Source organism: Lytechinus pictus, chromosome 10, assembly GCF_037042905.1.
Source record: "Lytechinus pictus isolate F3 Inbred chromosome 10, Lp3.0, whole genome shotgun sequence".
NCBI classification, from domain to species: domain Eukaryota; kingdom Metazoa; phylum Echinodermata; class Echinoidea; order Temnopleuroida; family Toxopneustidae; genus Lytechinus; species Lytechinus pictus.
The window spans coordinates 17,055,708-17,074,759 of NC_087254.1; the positions used below are offsets into that span (position 1 = coordinate 17,055,708).

Consider the following 19,052-nt stretch of genomic DNA (forward strand, 5'->3'; position numbering starts at 1 on the left):
ACATTCATTGGGTGAATTGGCATGGAATGACCCGTATGGAGGTGTCGTGGTGTACATGTAGTGATTCAGTCACTTGACTCTTAAACCAAGGGTCGAAGGTTCGAATACCACCTGGCGCTAATGTCCTTTGGCATGTTTGCCACTCTCCACCCAGGTGTTAAATGGGTACCTGGTAGGATGTGAATGTCAATGTGATTAGATTGGCATGTGTGCACCGATAAAAGGTTACCTAACCAGGATATGGAGATGGTGCACTTAAGATGTGAAACAGTGATAGCTCCTGTGACCGGGTAATACTAATTACAATGTAAAGCACTTAGAAACACACCGTATGAAGCGCTATATAAATGTAACTACAATTATCATTTCAACAATTTTCAAACAGGTTGCAGTAATACCTACATAGAATATTAGCAAACCTCAATATATATTTATCCTCATAGTTGCTCTGTCTCTGACTTTTGAATATAAATATTTGAAATCTTCAAAATATACTTTCACGAATAATTACTTGTTCAGTTTTTCTATTTTATTTTCAAAACTTCCAGACATCTCTTAGTAAGTTTGACTGAATTCATAATCTCAAGAAGTAATATTATCTCAGTTTGTCATTTTTGTATATTTCTCTCTTCAATTTAAATGACATATTAACCTTTAAAAGCTCTCTCATGACTGCATCGATTAAAGAACTAAATAGAGAGACAAATTCCAGGTAAAAATAAATAAACATGCATTGATATTGTTAACAGTGCTACTACCAGTTGATCATCACATTAGTAATTGTGCCTGTTCTGTATCATTTATGGATGAGGACAGTTGAGTCCTTTATGCAGTACTTATCATGCAAACTAATATGCATATAATGTTGTTTCTTGAAAATATTTAGACATTGGTTCTAAAAGGTATTACAGCCATGAATGTTACTTTAAGGAAAACCACATTTGCTAACGATATATTTTGTTCCTGTAGGCATCTATAGAAAAAGGATTATAGGAATCATGTTTTCTAATAAATCAACCTTTTTAGCCTGGTATCAAAGACTCAAATTTTCATTAAAAAATTGACATGTTGTATATTTTGGAAACCAAGAGCTTGATATACACAATGAAGACTATATTTTACTGAATACAAAAGGTGATTGCAAATAACTGTCTTGCACATTGTTTACTTTGAAACATGTTATATCACGTTGCATTGCCCTTTGCCGCAAAGAAGCCAACATAATTGATTTCAAGAAAGAAAAGTCATTCTAGTCAATAATTTAGTGTTACACATACTGAAGGAGCACCATACTTTGTCGCTTTGCTGCACCTACATGTACAACAACTTTAAATCATATATATATCAACAATATATATGATACATAAAAAGTTGAAAACTTGATAGATCAATGCCTTTCACAAGTTGAAAACTTGATAGATCAATGCCTTTCATACATTGGTAGATTACTACCCAGCGCATTAGAGACAAAGCTTTGAACGTGGTATTACGTGAACTCACCAAGCCCTTAATGATAATAACAGTCAGTTGGGTAATTATTACAGTGTATTTTGCCTCCGACGAAGATTCTGCTAGGATCGAAAGCTTAGGCCCCTTTTTGACTTTCTAGTGTATTTTTGTCATACTTTGCAAATAATCACAATAACACTTGGTGAAATCCCACGGCGAGACAGCATTGGTTTCATGGCCTGCCATACATTCAAAGTCAGCTGGTAGGTGGTCTTGGACAATGGCGTCGATCTTCATTTTGAATCCCTCTGACAGGATTACAAGCCATAAGTCCCCTGGTTTGTTCTGAACATTAGCAAGCTTACACTGATTTTTTTTCAGCAATGGAGCACAATGCACTTTCTAACCATTCATATGTCAAATGAAAAATTGCTCTAATACTATCCTTAACAAACCAGTTACATGTACTTTAGTAGGTGGTCTTGGGCAACGGCATCGATCTTCATTTTGAATCCTTCTGATAGGATTGCGATCCATAGGTCCCCTGGTTCTTTTGAACATGCTTGTTTTTATCAGCAATAAGGCAAAATGCATCATCTGACCAATCTTATGGCACATGGAAAGCTATTCTGTCCGATACTATCCTCCACAAACTAATAACTTCAGTATGTGGTCTTGGGCAATGACATCAATCTTCAATTTGAATCTCTCTGACAGGATGAGAAGCCATGAGTCTCCTGGTTCAAGCAACCTTACACTTTCTTTATCAAAGCTGTTCTACCTAATACTATCCTCCACAAGGCATATGGAGGCTTCACAAGCAACGGGAAGAAGAGGAGAAAGACTACTAGAAGGACCCTCTGTTATCTGAAGAGCTGGGAAAAGAGAACAGGATTCATCGGTGGAACGTCTTCAATTTCTAGTCTCGCTGTCTGGTTGCTATTGTTCACATTCTCACCATTTGTAGTTGTTGCATCGGTTCTTGTGACAGGCTCCTCAACTTCTGCGCTGCTACTCTTGTCCAGCGCAAGCTGAATGCACTTGATGTTAGTCGCACCCTGGGAATTGGAACAAGCGAAACAGATGCTTAGTTGGACCAGGGGCCGTTTCATAAAACTATAGTCTTAAAAAGAATTCAATTCAATCTTCAATCTTTCTTTTATAGCAACCATATTGTAAATTTTACAAGGTTGGATTATGTACAAATAAAATGGTTGGCAATTATACATTTCATACTACAAAGATTGATAATTCATATATTTAAATTGAATCAACATTACATTAAAAAGTATCTTAAAAACATCTACAGTAAGAAATAATGATTATTATACATTTAAAAAGAGAAACATGTACACACACATACAGGTACATAAAATCAAGAAATACTGTCTAAAATTGCATGCCCATAATAATGCCATTAATTCAATCCCCGGGGCGGGGGGGGGGGGCACTCAAATTATCTTTTTGATAGGGGTGTGCCTCACGAAACTTTGAAATGGGGGTCTAAAGAACTAACCACAAGGGTAAAATACAGGTTCTTGGTTGAGAACTAAATATCTTGGTTGAGAACTAAATACCGGGCGGTGTGAAAACCCGTCTACGGAACGGGATCGTGGTACAGTACATGTAGGTACGGTGCATGCTAGCGCTGTGCGTGTATGTGGGCGCTAGCGGTGCATGGAGCTGCTCGTGGAGGGAGTTGTGGAGTCGTGCGCTCAGCTCTCACATACAGCGCTCATGCTGGACATTTTTGGCAGGGCAAGGGAACCAAGATGTTTCGTAACGGGGGTCTTGCGAGCGGGGCGGCTTCTGAATGGAACTTTTGTCATTCGGAGTATCTACGGAACTGAAAATTAGCACCACCAATATATGTGAGTGCCCCCCCCCCCCCCCCCCCCCCGGACTCAATCCAAACACAAACAAGAACATGAATTTGAAATTACAGTTAAAAGCTACTGAAATGCTTCAATCTCATTGGCTGATAGTAAATTTGTTCTAGAAATTGTGCAATTATTATAACAAATCCAATGGGGATCTGGTGAATAAACAGCAGTGTATTCAGAATTTTAAAGTAGCTCCTTGAGGATAGATGAAAACATAAAGGTCTACTACATTTGGTCATTGTGTTCTCAATTCTGCAAAGCAAAATAAATCTTATCTTATAAATATCATGTCTAATGTTGCTTCTTTATCACATCACAGAAAATACTTTAACACTGTTAAAGCATTTACCTACATGTACATAATAAGAGCACCATCTTTACTGATCTACAGATAAATGTAGCTTGCTCTTTCAATTTTATTGCAGTTATCCTCTACTTATAGGCCCGTATTCTGAGGTCTGGCTTAACTTAGACCATGGTCAAACTCTGTGCTAAAATTATGGGAAGCCAAAAGTTTCCAAATTTTGTTTACAGTGAATGCTTCTCATGTTTACTGTGCTCTTTCCTCATTCCTTAATGGTGAGGACAACTGTCATACTTATCCTTCCCAGGCAGTTAATGTTTTGGGAGTCAAATGAGCTGATACATTGAATTGAACCTCTAATGTTAGAGATTTATGTAACAACTGCCTTTCCATAGTTAAACCACAACTTAAAACCAGAGTTCAAATTAAACCCGACTTCAGAATACAAGCCACAATGTTTAAGTATTAGGGGCAGATTCAAGGATCACTTTCCTTACCTGGATGATAGCTTTCTTGATGGCATCATCGTTGCTCATGGCAAGGACATACTCCTCCACCATATCCCACTCCTGGACCATGTTCTCCACCATCAGGAAGAGTTCCATCAGGGCGCGGTGGGCCGCTGCCAAGCTCTGCGGGGCGCAGTCCGCACTCAGCCTGCAGTTCATGGAATCCAGCAGGAGCCAGAGGGGCTTGAGACGCGTCAAGTCCACCGGTGGTCTGGCTGGGGCAGGGTTAGGGGCGGGGGTGGAGGAAGGGGGCGGGTCCTCACTGATTGTGTCCTGGTCTGCAGGTGGGGGTGGGTCAGCGACTGAAGATGTTGAGGATGCCGGTGGGTGTGATGGATCATCACATGGTCTATGATTGTAAGAAGTAAGAATTTCAGGACTTAATTGCATTCACCGCTCTATAATTTGGCACAAAATATGCTCAATTCATTTTATTTTTTCTTTCAGGCCTTAAATTTTGATACATTTACTTTTCCTTTTATGCACATTTCTATATTACAATACAAATTAAAAAAAAATAGAAAAGAGAGAAACAGAAAAAAAAAAAAAAAACAATCTCCAAGTCCAGTGAGATTGGCATTGAGGCTTCTCAAAGGGCATTCATGGCAATGCCCTTTGGTGGTCTTAGATTTCCATGTTTTTAATATCAAATCACTAGAATAAATTGGGGATCTCAATGTCAGTGGATCCAGATCATCTGTTGTAATTCAATTTCCGATTACATTCATGGTGTATGGAGGATTTCATATAAAGATGACAAATCTTTCAGGATGATTGTGTGACATAAGACAATTTATACAGACTGATTTTTTTTTGTTCTCATGTGGTAGTTCACGAATAGCAGGTCTATGGTCGGGCCATGTTTGCATTCAATGTATATTTGTGTCTTTATATGCGAGCCATCTATGTATTAAAGGGGAATCCAACCCAAATAAAAACTTGTTTTTAGAGGATAAAGAAACGTCACACAAGTTGATAGGTGAAAGTTTTAACAATATCAGACAAACAATAAGAAAGTTATAAATTTTTAAAAGTTGTAAATATTGGTAATCGCTATAGATGTGAGGCAAGGACTACTCTTCCATTTACTCCATAACATAAAATGGCTAAAATGTAATTTTTTCAAAAGTGTTACTTTAAATTATATTTTTCTTTCATGAGGATAAAAAAAACAATATACTACCTCAGTTACAATTAGATTACTACCCTAGGGTGGTGGGTACTTAGGAGAAAACCATAAATCCCTGATAATTAAGTACATGGCCTAAGGGAAAGTTGTCCTTGCCCCTTGTCATAATTGACTTACCCAGTTACCAATCTGAAATCTACATAGTCTTTATAGGGATCTCAATTTTAAAGCAGCCATAACTTTCTTATTGCTTGTCCGATTTCTTTCCAACTTTAACCATTCACTTTTATTTATTTTCTCCTTTCCAACACAATATTTTATGATGCTTTTATGACCCAGTATTTCCCTTTAATGCTGATTCACTCACGATGGTATACTAGCAAGGATGCGAAGCAGTAGTTGCACAGCCTTGAGACGGCTCTGGCCGACCTGTTTCCTAGCAACCTGTACAAGCCACTCCCACAATTCTTGAAGAGGAACTTGTTGAGCAAGCTTGGGGTTAGCTAGTACTGTGTTGAGGATCACATAACCTGTCTCAAACCTGAAATGAATGCATCCAGAAAGAAATGAAGTTCAGCAATTAATATCGCTGTTAAAACGTCTGAACACATTTTGAATCTATCAAGGAAGTTTTTGGATCTTATTGTACAGGGTAGTGTATCGCAGTCTTTTGCTGAACATACTCCAGCCATTTGACATCCTGGGGCCCATGTCATAAAATTGTCATAATTAAAAAAATTTGCAATAACAGTTTAAAGCTACTGAAGTCCTTCAATCTGATTGGCTGATATTAAATTAGTTAAAGAAATTGTGCATTTGTTATTATAACAAGTCTTTATGAAAAAGGACCCTGCTATGGACAACTTGGCCCCGTCTTACAAAGAGTTATGATTGATCCAATCAATCGTAACTCTATGGAAATCCATCAGTGTCATAATTTTTTCTACAGGAAATGTGCGAAATGTCCTTTGTAAACAAAGGAGAACACACCGAACTGTCAAGATATCAATGAATTTATGGATATACATTCATATCTAGAAAAAAATTTGAGCAAACATCCATTTTATATGTTGACTTTGCTGGCTTTCCATAGTTGCGATTGATCGGATCAATTGCAGGTCTTTGTAAGACGGGCCCCTGATTTGATAGAGAACTTCGCCTGAATGCAAGTCTCTACATACTGGATTGAGCTCCAAAACTGTTCCCTTTTAAGAACTAGCAATTCCATAGCATAATGTACATTGGATGACTTTCCTGGAGAAATATGTTCCTCTTATGTTGATAAAATCAAATGTTTATACATGTATCATGGCCCGGCAGTTTGTGAAGTGAAGTGCAAATTGAGAAAAGGGGGGTTGGGCATGGGAAAAGGTTGGAATTGGCCATGAAAGAATGCATACACAAGAACAAAGAGTCTTATGACCAGGTTATAACTGGGGCCTCTTCAATTTCAATTTCATTTTTAATTCAAGTTATTTCCATTTTAAAAAACAAAAATCAATACAAAACAATATTTAATTCATATCACTCACAGTAGTGGGTGATCATAAAAAAATAAAAAGCACAAGTACTGGCTTGTTAAAAATGACCCCTTACATCATGAAAACATCTAATACAAAGAAAAAATCACACAAATTGTTATAATATATCAAACAAAATTTTTAAAAAGGGCATGACCAGAAGAAAAACAAGTGGAACGCCTCTGGCAGTCTCGCCTGCATTACGCGATTTAATATAGCAGCAGTGCTAACTTTGAAAACTACTATAAAATAATCATTCACAAAAACACCATTCATATAACGACATAATACCACGTTCATTGACCATAAATGACATTTGAACGGTGACTTAAGACTTGTCAACTACACCCATGTCCACATTTCATTCACTCTATCTATAAACTTTCAAAGTTATGATGGCAATTCAACAATTACCCCAACATTGCCTAAGTTTATTGACCTTAACTGACCTTTGACCTTGGTTTTGTGACCTGAAACTCACAGGGGATGTTCAGTGATACTTGATTACTCTTATATCCCAAGTTTTAAGAACTAGATCCATAAACTAAACTTTCAGAGTTACGATGATAATTCAACAAATACCCCCAACACGGCCAAAGTTCATTGACCTTTAATGACCTTTGACCATGGTCATGTGACCTGAAACTCGTACAGGATGTTCAGTGATACTTGATTACTCTTTTGTCCAAGTTTTATGAACTAGATCCGTAAATTTTCAAAGTTATGATGGTAATTCAACAAATACCCCCAACTTGACCAAAGTTCATTGACCCTAAATGACCTTTGACCTTGGTCACGTGACCTGAAACTCAAGCAGGATGTTTACTTTTACTTGATTAACCTTATGCCCAAGTTTCATGAACTAGGTCCATATAATTTCTAAGTTATGATGTCATTTCAAAAACTTAACCTTCGCTTAAGATTTTGAAAATAATTCTCCCAACATGGTCAAAGTTCATTGACCCTAAATGACCTTTGACCTTGGTCATGTGACCTGAAACTCAGGCAGGATGTTCAGTAATACTTGATTAACCTTATGTACAAGTTTCATGAACTAGGTCCATAGACTTTCTAAGTTATGATGTCATTTCAAAAACTTAACCTTAGGTTAAGATTTGATGTTGACGCCGCCGCCGCCGTCGGAAAAGCGGCGCCTATAGTCTCGCTCTGCTATGCAGGCGAGACAAAAAGGAAATGAAGGAAACATGTATGAATTTAATCTGCATCAATTAGGTAAAGTAAACAGGAGATGTTTTCATACAGATGTTTGAATAGTTTTCATCTACTATTCTTCAAATGAAATGGAAGGTTGTCCCAATGCATCCGACCATTTAAGAAAACTTGTTTATGTGTTATCGATGTAGGTTAAGAGGAAAGTGAATATTTTGAGCATTCCTGGTATTATGATTATGAATTGGAACGGTTCAGAGTGAAACGGACATGGATAGATATGCTTACCTTCCCAATTTGTTGCCTGTTACTGTGAGTTTATAACCCCATTCAGTTGAGCTACCATCATCAGAGTGAAACTTATAGTACAAAGTGTCACCTATTGAAAAAAAATACAAATATACATGTATGTCACTCATCTAGGGGGGGGGGGCTAACATGAGATGCAATTGATTTTTACAACCAGTGGGTGTTTCATAAAGCTGTTCTTAAGTTGCAATTGAATCTATGCAGGAATGGTGACCCTTTCTTGTGCTAAATGATATATATCCCTATATAGCTGACTAGCACCGAAGAACATGTTCTAGTAAGGCATAAAGTTGTACATAACTTTACAAACAGCTTATGAAAGATCACCAAGGAAAGTAGGGAATATTCTTGAGAAATGCGTCAGGATCAAGATCGGGAGCCCAGTTTAGCCACAGTGATATAGTAGGGACTTGAATACCTAACCAGGTGGATAATGTTTGCAATAGAAATCCCCTATATTACTTTATTCCTGTATCATAGTATTATTACGGTTATTTAGTTCAAACAAACCTTGTGGGTGTTTCATAAAGCTCTTCGTAAGTTAAGAGCAACTTTAAGAACGACTGGTGAACCTTTCTTATGCGCTGAATAATCACCAATGAACATTACTGGTGAATATCATTACAAGAAAGGATCACCAGTCGTTCTTAAAGTCACTCTTAACTTACAGCTTTATGAAATGGCCCCCTTGTATCCTGAGCCGACACTCTAATCTGTTCTTTTGTGGGAGCCTATCCATGGAAAGGCGAAACGGTGGAGACCCAGGAGAACATATATCGATTCTCTACGAACAGATACTGGTTTCCATGAAATACAAAAAATAATTAATTTAACTCTTTGCATGCTGCATTAATGTTGGGGATTATAATGACAATTGTTTCCAGGTCATTTTCTTTAATTCAAAATTTCCATATTGCACCATTGATACTTATTATTATTATATAGATGTTATCCAAGAACAATTGCTTTTAATTAGCTTATCTAATTTGAAGGTAGGGGAGAAATGGATTATTACGATTTGTTGAATTTAATTGTACGAATGTGTAAAATTGCAACATCAGCACGCAAAGGGTTTATAATGAAGGATGAAAGCCACAGGAGATAACTTGTCCATGGATCTTGGGAATACTGCCCGACTTGTTTGATTGATTGATTGAAATCTGGTAAAATACTCATCATTAATATGAAACATACATAGCATTTGTGAGGCATCGATCATCTTATTGCCTATTCAATGCCGCACTATATATCACCCCGGCTATAGCTTCTGCTGTTATTAAAGGGCACTTGGTGCATTCAAGGAATTAACCCTGCAGGGTACCCATTCACCTCACCTGGGTAGAGTGCAGCACAATGTTGGTACATATATATTTCTTGCTGAAGGAAAGCACGTCATGACTGGGATTTGAACCCACATCCCTCTGATTGAGAGACAAGAGTCATAACCACTAGACCACAATGCCCCCACATTGTAGGGTCTATCCCAATCAAGGATTAGCAATGTTCTTTAGAGAACTTCTCCACAGTTTCAAGAAAAATGGAAACGTTAAATCATCAATAACCATTTCACAATGTATGAATGAATGATCTTGGATGAGCATTTTTTTTTTTTTTTTAGAGAGAGAGAGAAAAGATTCCCGACAGTTCCAACAAACCTGGTAAATCGAAATCCACCCAGTTTGCGCTGCCGTAGGGCCCGGAGAACGTATGTACATCGTGTTTGAAGGATGAATTGGAGGATATCTGTAGAGTATCACAGCAGCTCTCTGTACAACAGCGTTCATCAAACTTGATGCTCAAATGGGTGGCTCCAGGTAAAGTGATGCTGCCCTGTAAAGGGTTATGTGGAAAAACAATCAATAATTGACCCATCCATAACTCAAATGATATGATAGCAGGGGAAAATGTAGAAGGGCTGTGGGCCATTTAGTCCCCCCATTATACTAAAAAGCTGACCCCTGCCCTCTTTTACCTCTAAAAAAATATGCTGCTAGAAAAAAAAACTTGTTGAAATTTCACTAGAACTCTTTCATTTGATGTCAATCGTTCCAAAGAGATGAAATTTCATGCATGACAAAAGTTATGAAACACAAATAAGCTTTGCTTTTGAACTTTGTTTCAATTTCTCATTGATTCCTATTGCATTATGCATACAGAGATGACAGATTCATTACAAAATTTTGCATTTTCTTTAAAAATTCCTATGGTTTGTTATAATGAATGATATATATAACTGAGTGATACATGCCATTATTTAGTTAATCAAATAATCACCAAAGTCTGATCAATTTTTCCAGACAAGATTATGTAAAGAATGTTTTAGTCAAATTTTGCCCCCCAAAAAGAAGACATTTCTGTGGTTCCAACACTGGCAGATTAACCTGTTTTTTTTTTCTTAATAAATAGATGTTTCTTACAAACTTTGATATATTATAATCATCATTCTATTCAAAATACATCTCTTTGTAGAATATAATAAAATCATTGATGAGAGACATGAAGAACACTTGCCAAGACCAACTCACCTGCTCAGTCACGTTGGTTTCATAGTTGTGTTTAGATTCCAGTGTTTTGGGTAGCATCACAGTCACTTGCATGAAGGAGCAAGCAGCAAGACACAGTGGGGCTAGTAGCCCATCCTCGCAATGGTGGACCACATTCTCAACGACCTGATAATTGAAGAAAGAATATTATTTCTGAAAATTGTGGCCATATGAAGTAAAGATATTATGTTACCATGAATTTTTCAAAATAATTCCTTATAAAACCACTATCATTATCAATTATCACCACTTATCACCATAATTACCATCACCACCATCATCACCATGATTACCATCATCATCATCATCATCATCATCATCATCATCATCATCAGCAGCATCATCACCATCACCACCATCACCATCATCACCACCACCATCATCACTATCATCATCATCATCACCACCATCATCATCATCATCATCACCATCATCATCATCATCATCATCATCCCTAGCTTCATCCCCACCACCACCACCATCATTATCATCACCATCATCATCATCATCATCATCATCACTATCATCATCACCATCACTAGCTTCATCACTACCACCACCACCACCACCACCATCATCATCATCATCATCATCACCATCATCATCATCACCTTCACCAACAGTACCATCAGTACCAACATCATTCCTTGGAAAATCCATCAGCTCACCTTCAAGAAGACATCTTTCTCCTCGACTCTCTGAAGCAGGTCCAGAATACTGACCAACTGCGAATGTTCTTTACATCCAAAGGTATTAGTACTGATCACATGATCCCCAGTAGCTGGCCAATCGGCTAACAGAGCAGCTAGGACTTGTCTGGCACACATAACCGCCAGAGCATTGTTGATCTGTATCAGATTTAAAACGATGTGAAAATTACACTTCTATTTCTTTTCATGAAATTCTTGCCTGCTAGTGCTTCCTTTTTATTTACATGTACCTAGTTAAATTTTTGGTAAATAATCAATCAAATACAACTGAATGTATGTCCGTAACCCTTTTTAAGAAATATGTACAACAAAATAACTAAACTATTTGAGGCAATTACAAAGTATAGAGGAATGATGCGAATATGGAAGGATAATGAAGCGTGTTTGAAAATATCTCATACATGATCATATTACTATTTGAAAATGCATGCATGCAACCATCGTATTACATGTACATGTAACTGGTTATGTCTTGAGAACCAACGAACAACCAACACAAACACAAAGCATGAATTAATCTTGAAGTTCTGCCGAGTCTCGTAGTAGAGAGAGCTGACAGTATCACTAAAACAAACTCCATACTTTGTCTGTCTTTGTTACTGTAAAGTTACTCTGATGGTAACTTAACCATTCAATGGCAACTACAAGTACCAGAGTAACAATGCTCAACAGCCAAGCATTTCATGGCATTTTTAACTGGGTGGCAAAGTTACTGCTTTTTAAGGGAACAGGCAGAATTCTAGGTGTAGTACCCCCCCCCCCCCAATTTTTGGTTTACGTTCCTACTAGCCGTAGAAAGCCAAGTAAAGCAGTTAGAGGGTTCAAAGATGTATCATACACTGTGGGTGTTTCATAAAGCTGTTCGTAAGTTAAGATCGACTTTAAGAACGACCGGTGATCCTTTTTTATGGCGAATGGTATATTCATTAGCAATGGTTTTGCGCGTAAGAAAGGATCACCAGTCATTCTTAAAGTCGCTCTTAACTTACGAACAGCTTTATGCTACGGCCCCACTGGACCATTGAACTCTCGAGAATGCCAATGAAGAAAAACCATTCAGTTTTAAAACTCGCAACCCACTCACTACCAACACAGGCTCGTAGCAATGACGCAATGAACAAAACTTCAAGAAAATTGAGACAGCTATTTGGTACCATGGCATCCGTCACAGTCTGCCATCTTAAAACAAAATTCATGGAATATGCCACTGGATGGTACAGTTTCCATGACAATATTAACTGTTATGCCACAGGATGACGGACTTACCACATGCAAGTAGTTTCTTGATGCACTTTTTCCGTGTTTCTCCAGCTCTTTCTTGAGAAGCTCCCCACTCTTGGTGCGCTGGTGCTTTCTGTAACTCTGTACAAATTAAAAAGAAAATATGGTGTCATGTATTCTGTAATAATGTAATAATAATAGCAGGGTCCGCTGGGAGAACAGTTTTCAGAACTGAAGTGGCTTCCCTGGGTAAATAATACCTATATTATCATTATTATTATTCATCAAAGAACAGACAGACACGCACCTGATGCTCAAAAAAATGTAAACGACATTCTGTAGGAACTTTGATAGGAAAGAAAAATAATTTATTTTTCGTTTTCGGGAGGTACATGTACATGTACTTGTCACAAAGCACTACCTAAATCGGAAACATTGAATAAGCTTTAATACTGCAGTGAATGGGAATTTTCCAGGGCTCTTCAGAGCATTCCTAGGGCAAAGTCACCCCCAAAATCACCCTCGAAACCCTTGTCCAATGTTATCCTTGGTACAGTCTGTTTGGGTTTCCTTAAAATACCTTGGCCCGTATTCTGAAGTCAGGTTTAACTTAGACCACGGTCTAACTCTGTGCTAAAATTATGGAGAGCTGCAAATTAAAAAATTCTGTTTATATTGTATATTTCTTATGTTTACTATTTTGTTTCATTTTGCTTTCATAATGAAGAAAAATTCTTCAGTTACCATTCCCAGACAATTATGAACAATTTGGGTGTCAAATGAGTTAATAAATTGAATGTGTATTGTAAGGGATTTGTGCTCTAATTGGCTCTCCATAGTTAAACCACAACTTTAAACCAGGGTTTAATTTAAACCAGAGTTCAGAATATGGGCCCATGGGTGATTTCAAGTTTGGTGTTGGTGCTGGGTGTTTAAAGCACAATACACATTGCTTTGCATGGCCATAGAACACTTAATCTGGGTTCAGTGTTACTGTTGGTGTAGGTGTTTAAAGCAGATTACATTGCCTTCCATAGTCATAGAACACCTAATCTCAGTTATACAGAAATGGTCCCAATCACATTATTGAAAGCTACAGAGATGACGTAGAGCCATAAGTGCTCTAATGGCTCATCCACATTAATCCTTATCTCAGCATAAACAAAACAATGAAAAATGTGGTGAAAATCTCTGCGGAAGATGCTGAACAGAATCCCTCCTTGAAGACACAGCACAAACTATTTGTGTGCATTTCTCACAAGGAATTGTGCATTCTTAGAAGTTGAGTAAAATAAACCAATGCTGACTATGCTTATAAAGCTGACCTTCCATAAACAAATTAAAAAATGCCTAATAAAGTCAAAGCACTTCTTCAGACCAGCACAGGCAAACATCTGTTATTTACAATTCTTTACATCAAACAGAAATCTGTGGTCCCAATACAATACATGGTCTAGTGGTTCTGAATCTCGCCTTTCACACAGAGGGTCTTGAGTTCGAATCCTATAGCCATAGCATGCTTTTCTTCAGCAAGAAATTTATCCACACTGTGCTGCACTTGACCCAGGTGAGGTGAATGGGTACCCGACAGGATTGATTCATTGCATGCATTGGGCGCAGGTGATGGTAGCTCGAGCTAAGGCCAGGGGAATAATAGCAAGCGCTTTGTATCCTCAGGCTAAAAGCGCTATATAAATCCAGCTATTATTATTATTCTACTAAGGCACATTTACCAGTAAATTTAACCAGTAATTAAAATGTGACCAGCCACCTTCAAATCAATAATACGTTGCCCAAAATGAATTTTGAGATTTTTAGTGAGTTAAAAAAATCACATTCTAAGCTTTAAAATGATATATAACTTGTCTTAATTGATCAACTATAACCCACACAAGCACTTGATTGTTTGAATAAAGAAGAAAAGAAGAAACTATTAAAGTGAAAGCTTAAAAAAAAAAACAAGGAGAAAACGTTTGAAGTTTGGGGCAAACTTAAACGTGAGATGTACTTTAATACAGTGCAGTAAAAAGCTTTCCGCAAAAACTTGTCAAGAAAACCCTTGTATATTTTTTTTCTCTTTAGTTTTACAACTTGAAATTTTAACAATACCAAAAGGAAGAATAACTCTTTCACAGAAGCCCACTTTCTAATTTGGACTTTTTGAAGACCAAAGCATTGTTTTAGCTGTTTACAGAGAACCTTCCCACGTGACGTATTGTTGGTTTTGTGGCGGCTGGTCACAAATGGAAAATGCCATCATCCTACCTCTCTGAGCTCAGCTTCACTGTTAGCCACTAAGATGGGTGCATGTTGGCTCAGCTCCGGCACAGCATAATTATCATCCTGCTCCCTAATACATCAAAGCAAAACATAAGACAAAGACCACAGTCTAACTATGTACTAAAATTATGGGGAGCCAAAAATTCAAAAATTCTGTTCATATCTTATATTTCTTACATGTATGTTTACTAATTTGTCTAATTTTGCTTTCATAATGAAGAAAAATACTTTAGATTTCATTCACAGACAAATTATAGACAATTTGATTGTCAAATGAGTTAATAATAAATTGGATGTGTACTGTTAGGGATTTGTGCCCCAATTGGCTCTCCATAGTTAAACCATAACTTTCAACCAGGGTTTGATTTAAATATGAGTTCAGAATACGGGCCAAAGGGTTGGAATGAGAGAACACATATGAAAAGTAATGAAGTAATGCTTTTTTTATCCTTTCTTTAGAGGGCATATGAACAATCAGCCGAAATAGCCCACCCTCAAGTCCTCAATTACTCACATCTGGCCATGTTTATTTCCCACAATGCAACGTTCTGGCCTGTGTGTGATATAGGCCCACTTGAATGATAACACACAAATTCACTACTCAATACATTCATATTCCAAGTTTCCCAATTGCTCGAGCTGGTGACTTCAATTTTAAGAGACCCTGAATGTAGGTTGGTGCCATACTGTGAAGCGCTTTGTACACAATCACCGTTGTCTTACAAATTATTTGCTTCTTACAGTCAACCAGTGCAACTCAATTAAAAACTGACTACAATGGGAAAAAATGAGGAGAATCGCAAATTATCCTGGCACATGCATTCTGCACACACTGGAGTTTGAATATTGACTGTCGGGAAGGTTACGATAATTCTGACTTCTATTCTGACTTTGTCACCCCTCTGAGCTCCCCCCCCCCTTCTGTCATTATGCTGGGTAAATTCCTCTAATTAATCTATGAATAATTTGTTTAATCATTTAGGGTTAATTCTCGCCTATGTTATTGTATGTTGAATGTTTATATATGTCTGTAAATATCTTGTTGTAAACTGAATGTAAGCCATTAGGCTACTATTGACAGTACACCTTTTTTCAAATCAATAAATCATTCAATAAAAATAAATTAATGAATAAAATGATATACATTTAGTTCAGTGAAAGAGAAAAATGAGAAGAATTACCTGTAAATATCTTGTTGTAAACCGAATGTAAGCCATTAGTCTTCTATTGACAGTACACCTTTTTTTAATCAATAAAAATGAATAAATGAATAAAATGATATAACATGTAGTCCAGTGAAAGAGAAATATGAGAAGAATTACCTTGGCATTGATGGTACAGGTGTGTATGTGAGTGCTCCTGTGTCTATTGTCTTGAATTCGGTAGGATCTCGAGCCTCCGGGGTTGGCTTGGGTTCCCATCGCTTGGCAAGCTGTTTGATCTCATCACTCACAACTAACTCCTCACCTTGAAAGCTGGTGGGTAGGATAACACAATGTCATTCATTTCATTAATATTAATCTTAATCATTAACATGATCAGTATCGTCATCATCATCATCATCATTCCCATCATCACCACTACAACCATAATCATCATCATCGTCGTTGTCGTCATGATCATGATCATCATCATCACCACCACGATCATCATCATCTTCATATCATCATCATCATCAACTTAATCATCATTGTCATCATCATCATCATCATCATCACCACCATCATCATTGTCATTATCATCAACAACTTCATCCACATCATGACTATCATTATCTTCACCACCACTACATTATCATCGTCCTCACCATCACCACAATCATCCCAAGCATTGCCACTACCTTGAAAACTAAAAAATTGAGAGAAAATACAAGAACACATATCACTCAAATTTCAACAATGAAAGAGTGAGTTAATCCACTACACATCATTTATTCCATTTATTTATTACAAGAGATCTTTTCCTTTAGCATGCTTACCATTTTTGTACTTCTTCTACTAGATCCTGGATGTTTTTGTTGCATTTCTCAAACATAGCTCTTAATACGGACACAGGTGCTAAGATGGCTTCATGGGTAGCCTGAAACCAAATCAAGAAAATAGAGTAGATTACAGGCAATCGAAACATTCCATAATCTTTGTGCTGTTATTGTGACATCACTCCACCCCCTCTCACTACTCACCATTCATCAACCCTCCCCCCTTCCCCTTCCTAATCCACATTATAAACACGCACATGGAGTGCACCTCATCTGAAGCTTTTACCTTGTCACCTAATCCATCCAAGGGGTCTGGGTTGTTCCCCTCTCCTTGCACACTTTTAATCCATCTCTCCCCATCCCTTCCCATCCTAATCTCACATACGTGTACATGGTACAGTATACCTATCACCTTCAGGCAAGCTTTCATCTTTATCATTTAATCAACCCATGGGGGTTGGGGTTGTTCCCTTCTACTTGCACTCTTAATCCATCACCCCCCTCCTAATCCACATTACAAACTCAATTATATGGTACAATGCATCACTCACATGAAGGAAAGCATTTGTCTTATCATCTGATCCACCCATGTGGTCATGGTTTTTCCCCTCCCCTTGTACACTTTTAATCCATCTATCCCCCGACAACCACCACCTCCTAATCCACATTACACACCCGTACGGCACACCACTCACCTGCAAACAGGCCTTTGCCTTATCGTCTAATCCTCCCATGGGGTCGGGGTTGTTCCCCTCTCCCTGGTCCTCTACCCCTTCTTCTCCTTCCTCATCAACATCTATCCCGTATTCTTCCAGGGGTAGAGATTGGGGTAAGGAGTCGGCTGTCAGGTAGGAGTGCCAGCTTTCACTGTCATCAGATTCGGTGCTGATATCACTATCCAAGTTCAATAGGTCGTCATTGCCTCCAAGATCGCTGTGTGATTACACAAATCAAGAGAATGCACTCATTTGTACTGATATTAAAAAATAAACAAATGTGGAAGTAGAGAAACAAAGAAAGTCACAATATCATTGTCTTTTCTTTTATAAAACAAAACAATGATTCAGTGATATCTATTTACAACAAAAAGGAATGTATTCTGAACTTGGGTTTAATTTGGTTTAATGGAGGAGCCGTGGAGTAGTGGTTCCGACTCTCACCTTGTAAACAGAGGGTCGTGTGTTCGAATCCCACCACAGCCTGGCGTCCTTTGGCAAAGTGTTAATCCACACTTTGCCAAAGGTCTGGTGTCCTTTGGCAATGTGTTAATCCACACTTTGCCACTCTCGACCCAAGTGCTAAATGGCTACCCGGGAGGATGTTAAAGTCATTGTAGCTTGTTCAGTACTGTGTGCGCCTCACCGGCGACTGACTGGAATACTCTCCAGGGAGTGGAGGATGTGCACACATTATGTGCGGGTACGGCTGATTGAATCCAATGACCAGGGTAATAACATATCTGTAAAGCTCTTAGACACGTCGTTCTGATGTATTAAGCACTATATAAAAGCGTATTATTATTATTTAAATTCTGGCCTAAAGTTATGGATAGCAAATTGAAACACACAGGATAGGATCAAACTATCAGCACATCTGTCACCCAGGTCATTCACAACTGCATGAGAATAATAACTGAATTAGTTTGCTTTCCTATTATAGCATGATGAAACAGCCCTATAAACTTAGAACCATATAACGATAACAAAATATTGACATTTTTCAGCTTCCATAATTTCAGCCGGGCCTAAGTTAAACCAGACTTAATTTTGCCAAACTTTGCTACTTCTGAACAGTATCTTTGCAAACATTCCACATTGGGTGCCACCAAGACTGACCTGGAGCCACTACTTTCGGAGCTGAATGAGTTCCTCGAGCGGGGGAGCTTGGCTGGAAGGGGTTCCTTGTGCTCCGGTCCTACCACCGTCCCCATACCCAGAGGGACAGAAGGGAGTTGGGTGATACCACTGGTCTTCGCCTTGCCTCGAGTGTACAACTTGATCGATAAAATCTAGAATGTAAAGAAAATACATTCACGTTAGTTAGATGT

The 19,052-nt window shown here is 37.9% G+C and overlaps 1 protein-coding gene across 4 annotated transcripts in view; it reads right to left on the minus strand.

Moving 5' to 3' along the window:
• Positions 1 to 536: 536 nt before the first annotated feature.
• The window catches only part of LOC129270258 (zinc finger ZZ-type and EF-hand domain-containing protein 1-like), a 111,191-nt gene continuing 92,675 nt past the window's right edge, over positions 537 to 19,052 (minus strand). For all 4 annotated transcript variants that reach the window (XM_064105443.1, XM_064105441.1, XM_064105442.1 and 1 more), the window contains exons 59-71: positions 18,841 to 19,013; positions 17,701 to 17,938; positions 17,006 to 17,106; positions 16,350 to 16,502; positions 15,013 to 15,097; positions 12,793 to 12,888; positions 11,485 to 11,664; positions 10,799 to 10,942; positions 9,929 to 10,103; positions 8,253 to 8,343; positions 5,642 to 5,815; positions 4,134 to 4,494; positions 537 to 2,507 (exon numbers count right to left, since the gene is read on the minus strand). In XM_064105443.1, coding sequence (XP_063961513.1) covers positions 2,313 to 2,507; positions 4,134 to 4,494; positions 5,642 to 5,815; positions 8,253 to 8,343; positions 9,929 to 10,103; positions 10,799 to 10,942; positions 11,485 to 11,664; positions 12,793 to 12,888; positions 15,013 to 15,097; positions 16,350 to 16,502; positions 17,006 to 17,106; positions 17,701 to 17,938; positions 18,841 to 19,013 — 2,166 coding nt within the window. In that variant the 3' untranslated portion in view covers positions 537 to 2,312. The remainder of the gene's footprint in view (positions 2,508 to 4,133; positions 4,495 to 5,641; positions 5,816 to 8,252; positions 8,344 to 9,928; positions 10,104 to 10,798; positions 10,943 to 11,484; positions 11,665 to 12,792; positions 12,889 to 15,012; positions 15,098 to 16,349; positions 16,503 to 17,005; positions 17,107 to 17,700; positions 17,939 to 18,840; positions 19,014 to 19,052) is intronic.